We start from the raw sequence: 14,218 nt of genomic DNA on the forward strand, positions 1-14,218 counted from the left end.
CTGTGTGCATAGCAAATGTCATACACTCCTCTGTGTTAGGCCGAAGGCTGCTCGACCACACTACCACAAATAGAGCATTTTGGGTTTACACTAAACCCTGTACACTTCTGGGGGAATCTCTGGCATCTTGTGCAGGGTATAATCACTTAGTGCTAACTTAGCAGTGTTGTGGAAAGATAAGAAGGGTTTCGTAGATTGAAAGGCTGTGCCGATGGGATTTGAGAAATTTGATGGAGTTATTCTAGTACTTTGATTTGGCTGAGCCAAAGACAAGTGCTGATTTGTTGGAGTCAAGGACAGAAGTAAAGACATTATGAGTTACATTATAGATGTCAAGATACTCCTAGATGTGGGAATTCCTCCATCTGTGTAAATATGGGCACAACTGTGTTTAAAAGGGGAAACAGCCTTTACTTCGTAGGACATTTTCCATGCATTTTTTACATCTTAAAGACTGTTGGCACGCATACCTTTACAACGCAAGTCAAAACCATGCATTTGAAGATAACTAAAAAAAAAAGGAGGTTTGGGGGGTCTCCCCCCAAAAATATAATATGTTCAAATACTACAAAATGTGTAAACGACAAATGGCATTAAAAATGTATTAAGGATTGATGTATACATTTTGAACAGTAGGTGGCAGTGTTACACAGTGATAGTATTTTTGAATGCGGTGAGCAGTGGAAGGACACTGGGCTAGGGAAGAAGTACTTGGGCCAAGCTCCACCGTAATGATAAACAGATAAACAGAAAGTGAAGCTGGCACTTTCAGACCAAAGAGAAGGAAGGTAAAGACAGTGTTGATGAAGACAACCAGTGGTAAGCAATTGACAGGCTCTGAGACACCCAAGTACACAAAATGTCTTGCAAGCGACAGCACATGCTCTATCTCTGCCGAGACAAACCATAGGGTGTGGGGGGAGTGGGAAGGGAGGGGGCAAACCATCAAAGAGGTGTAGGTGCTCGGCAAAATATTGAAGGGAATAAAATAACCAACAGTGCCTCCAAAAAATGTGTGTCCTGCCGCAGGGTAAACAGCCTTTTCATTGCCGTCTTTAACAAGCAGGACCTTTACCATGCACAACAATGTTTGTACTTTTACCACAAAGTACTTTTTCATGCAGGTAAGTATTTTTTTTTAAATAATATACTTTTAATGTGATTTTAAAAAAGTTATTTTACGTTTTACGGATGGGTAGAGGTAAAGGGAGATGAGGGTGACTTTATGGTTTAGGGGTGGTTAGAGATAGAGGGATGTAAAGGAGACTTTAGGGTGATGGGGTAGATAGAGGTAAAGGAAACTGAAGTTGACATGAGGTCTCAGAGGTGGGTAGAAGTAAAGGGAGTGGAGGGTGGTGAGGGTGACTTGAGGATTAATGGGTCGGAAGGGGTACAGGGAGGTGAGTAGAGTTGAAGAGAGGTGAGAGTGACTTGAGGATTCATTGGTCGGTAGAGGTAAAAAGAGGTGATGGTGACTTGAGGCTTCAGGGGTGGGAAGAGGTAAAGGGGTGTGAAGGTGACTTGAGAACTCGGGTCGGTAGAGGTAAAGGGAGGTGAGGATGACTTGAGGGTCGAGTGCAGGTAGAGTTAAAGGGAGGTGAGAGTCACCTGAGGACTCAGGGGTCGGTAGGGGTAAAGGGAGAGTGACTTGAGGGTCGAAATGGGTAGAGTTGAATGGAGGGGAGGGTGACTTGAGGATTCATTGGTCTGTAGAGGTAAAAAGAGGTGAGGGTGACTTGAGGGTTCAGGAGTGGGTTGTGGTAAAGGAAGGAGAGTGTCACAAAGGCCCGGATGGGTAGAGGTAAAGGAAGGTGAAGTAGACTTAGGAACTCTGGGTCGGTAGAGGTAAAAGGAGGTGAGGGTAGGTTAAGGGTTCAGGGTGGCTAGAGTGAAAGGGAGGTGCGCGGGACTGGGGATTCAGGGGTTGGTAGAGGTAAAGGGAGATGAGGGTGACAGGAGGGTTGAGGGGTTGGTAAAGTTAGAGGGGGGTGAAGATGACTTGAGGATTCTGGGGTGGTTAGAGGTAAAGGGAGGTGAGGGTGACTTGAGCATTGAGGGGTGGATGGAGGTAAAGGGATGTGAAGGTGCCTTGAGGACTTGGTCTGGGCAGGCAGGAAAGACGCCCTGCTCAGACCAGGGAGTCTGAGGGGTTTATCCAGCTCAATGGTGCTGGCCTGGAGAAAATCTAAGTGTGCATGTGTGTTTTGATCGGCCTGAGACGGCCAGCCAAAACACATATGCACACTTAGGGAGTGGAGGGCATGTAGCACTCCTCCTCCCCCTCTCATGCCTAGGTCCCCCCAACCAACACTGTCGGCTAAGAGCCAGCAAATGCAAAATAAAAAGATGCAAGAATATTGCTTTATTTCTATTTTATTTATGTATTTATATGATTTCTATAGCGCCCGAATCACCCCATCTCCGCACTGTGACTACTAGTGACCGACCCATGGAAATTAAAAAATTGACTCCGAGCCCGGCAGTAGGGCGACACTCCTCCGCCATTGTGGAGTAGCCGCCACTGCTCCAGTGATGCAAATTGTCTTGTAATAATCTTTGCTTTCTAGTACTAGTGTTTCATAAATCACTTCTGCGGGTTCTAAGCACTGTAAATAACTTATGTAATTGATACTCAGTTTCATGCTTATCAATTTACGCGTCTAGGGAGGATAAAAAGGCTTTGTGTTCCTTTCATCAAATCTGGGAATACCAGAAGGCAAAGAAAATACTTGGATTGAATGGACTGGTCACACCACACATGTCAGATCTCCGAACGTAATCATTTTAGAGACACAAATGCAATCATGTTTAACATGTTTCAGACTGTGCTTAAGTTACCTAGAGGCATAAACAGGCTTCCTCTCATAGCACCCTCTCTCAGTCTAATCCTCGGCACTCCTGGAGCTGCAAACCACCTCTCTGCCTTCACCTTTGCAATTACCTGTTCAGGGAGCTGCTTGGGCTGGGAGTGGACCTGGTGGGCTAGTAATTCTAAGACCATGGGGGTCTTCATCACATCTATTTTCCAGCCTTTCATACGGGTGCTCGAGCACTGCTGGGCAATGGCTCCAGAGCAGTCCCATGGGTTCCACTCCGGTGTATTGCCCTCCCGAGGAGGGGTCTCTGGCCAGGTCAATATTCCCCTGCTCATACGCCTGTTAGTGTGCACACAAGTCAAACAGGACCTCCTCCTTCTCACTCTCTAACAAAGCCCTAAGGGTCACCTTCTGTTGGGGCTGAGCCACTGCACTTTGATCCCCAGAGGCTCATCTGCCAGACATGATTTGAGGCAATGCATAGTGATGCTCGTGACGGACCTCAGGGAACCCAGGCCCAGAGTCCTGGAGCAGAGGTCCCAGCCTCTGACAGCAGCCACACGCAGCATAGTTCAGCGAGACCCCCTTTTTCGGTATCCCCTATTGCCCAAGCAATGGAAACACTACTTTGGACTTTTGCCCGTCCGTTCTAAGCATAGAAAATGGACTGTCAACTCCATGTAAGCACAGGGCTATGGAAATGGAAGAAATACATCAAAAACTCTTTGAAAAGCCAAGAACATCGGACATTACAGATCAGATCTGAATCCCCACGTTCAGTTACGGACAGAAAAACTCGAATAAGTGAGATTCTTTAAATAAGGGTATATAGTTGCAAAACACTAATATAAACGTTAATAAAAGTTTTTAAAAACATGTAAACTGAGTGCGGTGTCCCTAAAGCGGACGCCGTGCTCAGCATACAATTTAGAGTGTATAGCGCTGTAACAGGGTGAGTCATCCAAGATCACACACGCCCTTTGCCACTGTTTCCAACACTACTGGTTGTTAATAGATTGCATCACAATTGTGTCTGAAATCTCGACTCTTAATGTAATGCAGGAAGCTTTAAATTAGTTTTACAAAACAAAAAATAAACATAGCACGGTGGCCCTGTTGAGCGGGCGCCGAGCTCATCAAAGTTTTAAAAAAAAATTTAAACTGAGTGCGGTGTCCCTAAAGTGGACACCGTGCTCAGCATTCAATTTAGAGCGCATAGCGCTGTATAAGAAAATTGGCCGCCATTGTCCCTTCCAATAAACAAAATAGTGCTTCCTCCCCTTATAATGCAGACCGTGTAACAAGCCAAGCAAAAGATCCAGTCCTTATGGGGGGTAACAAATGGAGACAAGGCGGTATCAAGGTGGGACTAACAAGCCTATTTTCAAATCAGAAGCGAGCATTTAGGAAGGACAATGACACAAGCCAATAACAAATATGGGCGGAGAGTGGGCGGGGCTTCCACTGCATACCCTAAAACAGCATGTCCCGCAGAGCAAACAGCGCATGCACGCAGCCGCAAGGCTCGACCGAAAAACTGAATCACTTTCAGTCAAGACCAAATAAACGTGTAAAACAGGACACATAGTTCCATCTCTTGGTGCTTCGTGTAAAAAAAGTGAACGAGGCAAGCAAGGGGTGAGGAGGAGGATAGTGCGAATACTTCTGGGTCCAAACCTGCTAAGTTAAGAACTTATTTCAGTCTCTTAAAGCCACAGCATCTTTTTCAAAAGGACGTTTTTGGTGCAAACCACTGGGGAAGCAAGGAGAACAAGATGACGAGGAGTAGGAAACTGCACTATCTTATTTTAAGCTGCAACACAGAATCAACGTCATGTCAAAGACAGCATTGTGCCAAGTATAAAACTTTGGTCAAGAGACATGTTAAGTACTCCGGTGGCTTGCAGTAGTCTTGTAACATTTCACAAAAAAATGTATTGACAGACGAGCAGTTAAAACACCAACTTGTTGTTCAAGTGTTTTATTAGAAATGTTCATTATTCCCTATGAAAGCATTATAAATGTTTAGCTGCAACAATGTACTGTGCGAGAAAGTATTTCACTTTTGCGATGTGCATCATTTCTTTGATTGTGGTGTCTCGATTTCGTAGATGGACCACTCCTTTTTCAAGGGTGGTGTCACTGATCAGAATGGTAAAGAGGACACCCATCTCATCATACCTGCAGACAAAGAGAAACAGAATGAGTGAAAGATACCAGCAAGTGGCATGGATGTATGCATAACCCCTGAACGTTACTCCACGTGTTCACTCTACTGAGATAATGGGCAATAGTTATGCAGGGATGCTGATATCATTTAGCTACAAACCACATTTCAACATTGCACTCAGAAGTGGCGGCTGTATGTCAAAAACGCTGGGCACAAAGTCAGGACACCCACAGACCAAGTACTTACACCACACCTACTTTGGATTTCAACAAGAACCGGCCAATCGAAGAGGGTCTGACATTCATGTGGTAACGCAGCCAAACACAAGTGCAATGATATTGGCATTGGTGGTGGTGGTAAGGCTGCTGTTAATTGTGTGTGTGGGGGGCTTATGGTGCAGGTGGTAATGGGAAGTTGTAGTGGTAATGAATATTGCAATAGCAGTGGTGTTAATGGTAGCAAAAATGTTGGTGATAACACGGATAGTAAAGTTGTTGTTGGTAATAGGTCGCCTTTAACCTGACAAAAAACATTAAAAAAGTGTACTGAATAAAATTAAATTACAAGCTAGGGATTAATGTATTCGTACAAAGAAGGTTTGAGGATTGAGTGTACTTCTCAGATCTAAAAATACACCTGTGCACTGCAATGCAAGATCTAAACAAGAAGCAGAAGTATCAGACCCCCAATCCCCACGATCCCACTCGGACCAGTTGGTGGGTGTCGTTTCGACACCCACTGCACATTCACAACTTGTGCTGCAGGTTGGGCAAACAAGCATCCTTTTGTGGCCTGTGGCACTTTGGGCCTTTTGTGAAGAGCGGGATTCCTCGCTGTTCAGGATGAGGTGGCATGGATCAGGACGCGATGGCAAGCTGTGGCGGCCACCATCTTGAATCTCGCAAGAGTTGGAGGCTATCGTACGATTTGATTGTAACAGAGAGCGATACATCTATAAAAGGGAACCACCCCTGAAGCCAACCGCTAGTCAATGAGGTTCTGCACTTGAGGAGAAGAGAAGGATACAGCAGTTATATGTCCCTGCTCAGGAAGGTGCTGCAATGTTGAAATAAGTATAACTATTGTTTGCAAGTTAATCTGGAATGGAAACAAACACATGAGAGACATCCAGAGTTACTGAGGACAGAACCTTGAATTGCCTTGAAGAAGGTTAGCTGCAATGATTCTTGGACTGGCTGAAAAAAAGTCCTGAATGTTACACCTTTTGTGCATGTATCTGGATAAGTACTCAGATCGGGTGATTTGAGAGCATTGATTAATAAAGTGGGGGCATTCATAACACATTCTAAGCATGCTAGAAACAGAGTTGGTCAAAGTGGAACTTGCCAGCCTTTCAATTCTTAAAGTGTAATTATGTATGAAAAGGAAAACAAAACAAGAAAGAGAACAGTTATTGTGATAATAGTGATTGGCTGAGACTCATAAAATGCCAAAATGCAAGTTATGTGAATTTTTGAAGGAATGTTTGAGAACGTTTGTGTGTTTGGTGCTACCTTTGGACACTGAAATGTTATGGATATTATTTCTTGACACAGATCACAAGTAGTGATGCCCAATTTCTAAGAGCTGGGTGAGTTAATTTGCAACCAATTTCTGCAACGTTCCATGCAGATTCAACCACAGGTAGAAGGCTTCACACTTCTAATATTATAGAACTGTTGCAAGAGTTGCATAAGCAGAAAGAAGCTATGACCGCACCATCTCTATTCCCCAGCATCCCAAACCCCGTATACTTCGCAGTTTGCTGGTGATCGTCTTTGGCTGCTAGAACAAGTTGTGGGTGGTGAGGTTTTACACTCGGACTGTGTAAGTATCTGCGTCTGACAAGAATGATGCATTTAACAGCCAACTAGGGTGAAGCCAAAGCCTCCTCTATGTATATTTCAAATAAATGTTAGCTACGCTGGCATGGCAGACCTAGAAGGAGCATCCAATTTGAAACAGAGAACAATGTTGCTAGATATCTTGGAGCAAATGACATACTAAAAAAAAGTCAATCAACATCACCAAAAACACCAAGAACTTACACCACGAACCATCTGGGCCTCTGAACAATGAATCTATTCCATTAGTATATTGCCCTACCTATAAGACTATCTTCTGGGGGTCTTTATTTGGTTTTAATATAAGTGTAACTGTAGCTTCCGCCCATGAGCAGGGTGGCATTTCCCCTCCTATATACATTTTATTAAACAGATTTTTTTTTAATTGGCACAACCTTATCCAAAATACATAGATACAGCTCTATTGGGAGCCCATCCGGGCCTGCTGCTTTTCCTCTTGCCATCTTTTTACATTGTGCTCTTACTTCTTCCTCAGTAATACCTGCTTGCAAGAAAGCCTTATCTTCCTCAGGCAGCTGAGGGAGTGTGATTGATTTTAACCACTTCTGAATGATCTCTTGCCCTGGCGTGATATCCTCCTTATACAATTCACTCATGAAGCTTAGGGCTCCTTCACGGATCTCTTCATCCGTGTGTATGATTGCTCTCAATCCCCTTTTGACTAAGTTCTTTATCATATTCCTTGCTCTATTTGTTTTGGCTTTCCATGCCAATAGAGAGCTACATTTCTCCCTATATGCAAAATGATGAAGCTTGCTAACTTTCCACCTATCTAAAAGCTTCTTGTCTAAGGTAGCCTGAAATTCAACCTGTAGAATCTCCAAATCTTTCTCGAAATGTCGGGCTGTGCCTAAATTCTCCATTGATGCTTTCTGTAATTCTTCTTTTCCTTGATCTTATTTTATCTGCTTCATCTTTTTTCAAGGCTTTCCTCCTTCCGCCATTGTGGAGCCAAGTAACCCCTTATATAGGCTTTAAAAGCCTCCCATACTATCTGGTCCTTGGCTGTGCCTATATTAAACTTAAAATACTCATCCGTCTTTTTCCCTAACTCAATAGTCACTTCTTCATTCAATAATATGGTCCTATCTACTATGTACCTATTTTTGCCTCAGCCCCAATGTCATAACTACTGCTGAATGATCTGATAATATAGCAGGGATATGATTTATTGTCTCCACCTCTGTAAATAACTCCTAATCTATAAGGAAATAATCAATTTGTGAATGGTGCTTATATTTTTTACTGTAAAACGTAAAATCTCTGGTTTCCCCTTTCTTACTTCGCCAGATACCAAGCAAATTAAACTCTCTAATTATATTTTTTAACCTAGCAAACATTTTAGGGGGATCTATTATATTTAGCTTTTGAAGTACGATCTATTTCCACAGGTAGAAGGCTTCACACTTCTAATACTATAGAACTGTTGCAAGAGTTGCATAAGCAGAAAGAAGCTATGACCGCACCATCTCTATTCCCCAGCATCCCAAACCCACTATACTTGGCAGTTTGCTAGTAATCGTCTTTGGCTGCTAGAACAGTTGTGGGGGGCGAGGTGTTACACTCTGACTATGTAAGTATCTGCGTCTGACAAGAATGATGCATTTAACAGCCCACCGGTGTGAAGCCAAAGCTTACTCTATGTATATTTCAAATAAATGTTAGCTACGCTGGCATGGCAGACCTAGAAGGATCTTCCAATTTGAAACAGAGAACAATGTTGCTAGATATCTTGGAGCAAATGACATACTAAAAAAACTAAATCAATATCACCAACACCAAAAACACCAAGAATTTACACCATGAACCATCTGGGCCTCTGAATAATGAATCTATTCCATTAGTATATTGCCCTACATGAACCACTCTCCTTACTACTCAGTCTTCTTCCTCACCCATCCACTGGCTTATAGTTGGGTAAAGGAGGGCCCTGCACAGTTTTAGTCTTCGAATTGCTTTTTAATAAAATTAGTGATTACAAATTAAGCATACATTATCAATCATGCACAAAGGGGGTGCGGCCAACAGGGCCAAGATGGCGGAAGCACTCTGAAGAGGCTCTGCCTTTGAACCCTATTATCCAGCAATTATCATTAGCACTGCTGGCCATCTAAGAATGCCGAGCCCTGTGGCGGCTCCCTGCGCCATACTTCACACCTGAGAGGGAGTTGGAGCTGTCAGATGCGCGGCCCAGGCGAAATTGCAGCCATCACTGATTGTGGGTCACAACCTTGTGACACTGGACTGGTGCCTACTTTCCTGACGTGCAGGACCTGGTGTGTGACGTCGAGGGACACTGTTTCAGGTGCCTCTCCCAGTGACCACCTAGCATGCTGTGCCGGGAGCTGCTGGCGGAGGGTGCCCAGGACTGGAAACCAGCGGCGGTGGTCCCTGTGGAACACCAGAGGCCAGACGTGGACAAAGGTTGGGATGGAGCGTGGCCTCCCCTGCGAGTGCTCTGCTGTGGATCGAGCAGGTACAGGGGTGCTGCACCCACACTGATAATGCAAGTGAGGACGCTGTGCTTGCAGCAGCAAGCCTGAGACCTTATCGGTGTGTAGCAGCGGGGTGGGGTCCGACCCGGAGGGCGGACTGGCCCAAGGCCGGCCCATGAAGCCAGCCATTTGTCTGGTGGGCATTTGAGATATGGACGCGAGTACAGGGATCGGCCCATATGCTGCTGCAAGTTCCAGGGGTCATGTCGGGCCCAGGCCTTGCGAGAGAATCAGCTATGGCTTAACTGTAGCCTCGCTGTAGCCACCGGGCCTGTGGTGTGTCTCCCTTAGCCTACTACTGATTGCCCTAGTTGTAAAGACAAAGTTGCAGGGACTGGAAGAGGCTTTAAGTACTGTGAGCATACCCAAGTGCTGGAGTGCAGTTTAGATCTGCTGTGCGAGGCCCAGGCGAGCAATCTCATTCAACCTATGCCCCTTAAATGTATGTGATTGCTGCTGGACCCGGGGGTCGGGATAGACCCAGGTCCTGCAGGGGAGACCATTAGGATCTATTTTAGATATGACCCACGGTCACCATATATGTGAGAGGCACACCCTGCTGGTCCCATGCAATTTGTGCCATACAGGGAACTGGTGACGCTATAATTGGTGAGGAAATGCGAAGCTGCTGGCTATACCTGTTCCTGTGCGGGGGATATATACTGAGGCTCTCATATAACAGTGGCCCTTCATATAGACCGGGAGCAGAGTCGTGGGTTGCCTGTGTCTCTTTGGGTGGAGTGACTGCTGGAGGGCCTAGGGGTCGTATTGGCCCAAGACCCTGCGGTATTTGTTGGCCTGGTTGGGAACAGTGGATTGCCCGCATAGTTGCAGTGCTGGACTTACCCATCATGTGTGGAACCCTCAGCAGAAGCCTCCTTACATACACGTGGTCTGCTGATGGCTGAGTGTGGTTATTGCGCGCATTGACACTCACACAAGGATTATGCACTGATGTGATTGTAGCAAGGTGGATATCTGACTATGGTTACCCCTAAACTTTTTGCCTGGTGTTTAGCTGGTTTTTGACATAGTTGGCCTGGGATCCTGCTATTCAGGGCCCCAGGCTAATTGCTCTCTCCGTAAAATGGACTCCATGTACCTTAGGTGCATACAAAATTGGAACTGGTTCACCTTATAGGCCCTTGTAACAGTGTACCATAGGTACCCAGGGCATAGGTGTCACCAAGGCCTACCAGGGGCTGCAGCATGTATTGTGCCACCCCTGGCCTGGCCTCCATATTTGACACAACTGGCTGATCACTCAGCTGGGGTAAGTTGGTGTAATCACCTCTTACTTAGATATAGTATACCTATATCTAACCTATCTGGATACATAGTAACCTATAAGTCACTCCTATGGCAGGCCTTAACAATCCTGGAGGCAGAGTGCTTGGTTTTATGTGAGATGGTGCTCTAGCATGAGCTGAGCCTGTCTGCAGTTGTCGGGAACAACTCCCTTAGCTGTTCCGGGATATTGCCATACCATATACTCTTAAGTGCATTATAATCCTCGCAGTTATATGCTAACTTTGGTTTGGCTTTATCAAAACATGTCGAGTAAGGTGTCATACGATTTGGAATACTATCCCCTCGACAGTTCTGTCAACGGGGATAGCATTCCACCCTTCTAGAGGGACACGACATGTACATAACCTGAACCCCGGTTAAAGTTAACCCGAGCCTCAGCATCACAAAATGGATGCTGCCGGCACAGACACAAGTCTGACCTCCTGCTGCTGGGAGTCCTTCCAGCGAGGGAGGCTTGGAAAAAGGGTTTCCTGCCTTGGGAGGTGCGAGCACCACCCCAGAGAGGATTTTGTGTATTGGGTAGGACAGTGCTGAATAGAATCAGACATGCCTGGGGCACACAAGGTGTTCTCGTGCATAAGCCAGTCCAAACCAGCGCTGGGGCTTTCCAGCCCCAGTCCTGGCATGGAGCTGGACAAAGGAAAGGGGGTGTAACCGCCCCCCTTCCTGGTCCCACCCAGAGGAGGGACCTAGCAGGTGATCCACCCCTCAGATTAGGAATAAGAGTGGGAGTAGTGCCATAGCACCTCAGATCATCCTGAAATCAACTTGAAACTAAGAAGATGCCTGGACTTCGACATTCTGCTGCACAGAAGACTGAAGAGCATCTCCCTTGTGGCCAAGGAGTGGCCACCCTGTGAACACAGGCACCATCCAGCAACTCGACGTCTGCTTTGCCGCCGCCTCCTGCCGGAGCCCGAGCCCAGAGCCCGATGAGACCCAGACTCCCAGACATCTCACAGCCCGATCCACAGTCCCTGCAAAGAAGGGACAAGTGGAGGCACTGAGAGACGTGGGACCGGACATCTCGAAAGACCCCCGAGAAGCTGACTGCGCAGCACACGAGGCACCCTCGACGCTGTGCTTTGGAGTTTCAGAAGCCCCACAACCGAGCAGCATTTGCACCGAAGATCAGCCCCCCAGCATCTCCACGATCTGCGTGGGGCCCTTTTGCACTTTGCCACTCGACGCGCCATCCCGGCCACTTGCCACGTGGCTCGCGGCCATCTTGGCGACGAAACCTACAATTTACACAGCGGGTCTGGTTGCTCCAGACTTACCCTCGCTCCTGTAAAAAGGAGCACCCGCTCTGACCTTGCTGGTCCGAGTGATAAGCTTTCTTCACTTCCTGCGTGGCTTGCATTAGCCAAGGCCTGTTTGCGCCAATCAAGTTGCCGACACCGCCATCAGCTAGAGCCTTCGTGGGACAGCTCGTGATCCGACTCCTGGACGTCCTTGACCTCTTCGTGTCCAAGTGGCTGAGGAGACAAGCTACACCTCATCGCCTGTTTGCACCCGACATTGCCTGGTTCCATTCTGGTTACACGGTAGTCACTGGCTAGTGACTTTGAACATTGTCCCCTCTGCTTTCAGGTCTTCACCACTTCGGATCCACCCTTGGATCCACCGGAACTCTCCTCGACGACCCGTCTGCAGCATCTTCATCACAGGCACCATCGACCTGCGTGACGAAACCAGACACTACTTCGCATCTGTGCACCCGCTTCCTGTGGGTGAGGTAACTCAGCAACGCCGGTGTTCCTACACTGGTATACACCTCTAGTGTCTAGGTCTAAAGTTTTATCCTTATAGGTCACTCGGAAGGTTCCTTAAACACTAACTTTGTAACTTTTACGCACCATTGACGTTGCATTGGTGTATGCGTGCACTTTAAGCGCTGCACCCGAGTCCCGCGGGCCTTTCCCGACTTCTTCACTGTTAGTCCCGAACAGCTCCAGCGATTCCCAAGGCCCTAGGCCTACTTCCTTTCATCTAGGTGGTTCTTATACCACTATTTAAGTATATGGTTTAGGTGGCCCCTAGGGCTCATCCATATTGTGCAACTTTTGTGTATTTAAACTGTGTTTTGTTTTACCGCATTTGCTTCTGTGCTCATAAAGAGTATAGGGAATATTTGTAGTAAGTAAATATATATATATTTTCAATATATATCTGTGTGGTGTCCTTTTATTTGGTATTCAAGGGATTTGTGTATGGTAAAACAGCTTGCTTCACATGCCTTACAGAGTTTAGCCTACGACTGCTTTGTCCACGCTACCTCTAGGATAGCTGGTCTATAAGGTTGACTTACAACCAATCATCATAAGGGATGCTTGGCATGGTACAAGGTGATCACTAGAACTAGTGAGCATCATATACCAGGCCAACTTCTCACAGTGATGAGGCGCAGTGCAGCTGGGAGTTCCCTGGGTTGATTCAGGCCCAGTCCACCCTGCATTACTGTTTTTGCCAGATACTTGTATTAAGGACGCATGTGTGCTATAGCTGGTGTTTCCTGTTCAGACAACTGTGATTGAAAATTGTATGAGGCAGTTGATGGGGCATGCACTGTGGGCAGGTGAGTGGGATATAGGGCGTTCTTTGATGCGACCGGTGGCTAGACATTGGGTGGAGGGGCCTGTTTACTTTGGTTCAGGTGTAGCTCTGATTCCCCTTGCCACCCATAGTCACCAGACGGGGGCTGCTGTGGGCCACAGCCATGCAGCTTGATTGCTCTACCCTGCTCCAGCTTATACAGCTACTCCTTACTATTTCTGTCACATTCCTCACCATGACCTGCATACGGCACACCAATGGAAATTAGTCTGTTATGGTACGGGCACTTCTGCGTGCAATGGCGGGATACATGCCGCATCAGCAGGAGATGCTTCAGGCTCTTTGCCCCGGGCCTATTGGCGGCCATGGAGATCACATTTGATGCCCTACTGACGGCTATAGAAAATTCCATAACTTTCTTGGAGTCAGGGATAGATAGTGTGGTCACTGACTTGACGCTGATGCAGGCAGACCATTGTAAACTCGCAGACAAAGTCATGTCTACAAAGCGCACCATGGGGGAACTCCAGCCTGCATCGTGAAACATGGACACTTCACTGAAGATGTTGAAGGAGCGGGTTCACAAGCTGGAACAGAGAGCGAAAGATGCAGAGGGGAGATAAAGGAGTATTAATATATATATCATAGGGCTACCGGAAGGATCAGAAGAAAGTTAATGCTGTTGCTTATGTTGAGGGCTGGCTACACCACATACTAGCCCTGCACGTGCTTTCTTCGTATTTCACTATTGAGCGTGCTCCCAAAGGTCCGGCGCGCCGCCTGGTTCTCGACCCTGACCAATGGTGTTCAAAGTGCTGCACTTCTGTGACAGGGACTCTGTATTGCGTGAGGCAAGGAAGCTCCCAGAGGTGATATTGGGAAATTCATGTGTCTTGTTTACCTGGACTACACTACAGCGATGCAAAAACAATGAAGTACTTTCACCACAGTGCAATGTAGGCTCAAAATATACGTTGCTCTACCAAACCAGACTTCGGATAATCA

General features: G+C 46.5%; 1 protein-coding gene across 5 annotated transcripts in view; it reads right to left on the bottom strand.

The window, feature by feature from the left end:
- Positions 1-4,784: 4,784 nt before the first annotated feature.
- Positions 4,785-14,218, bottom strand: part of POLG2 (DNA polymerase gamma 2, accessory subunit) — a 278,334-nt gene continuing 268,900 nt past the window's right edge. For all 5 annotated transcript variants that reach the window (XM_086930918.1, XM_086930920.1, XM_086930922.1 and 2 more), the window contains one exon: positions 4,785-4,997. In XM_086930918.1, the coding sequence (XP_086787044.1) occupies positions 4,832-4,997 (166 nt within the window). In that variant the 3' untranslated portion in view covers positions 4,785-4,831. The remainder of the gene's footprint in view (positions 4,998-14,218) is intronic.

This window comes from Lissotriton vulgaris, chromosome 7 (assembly GCF_964263255.1).
Source record: "Lissotriton vulgaris chromosome 7, aLisVul1.2, whole genome shotgun sequence".
Taxonomy (NCBI): Eukaryota; Metazoa; Chordata; class Amphibia; order Caudata; family Salamandridae; genus Lissotriton; species Lissotriton vulgaris.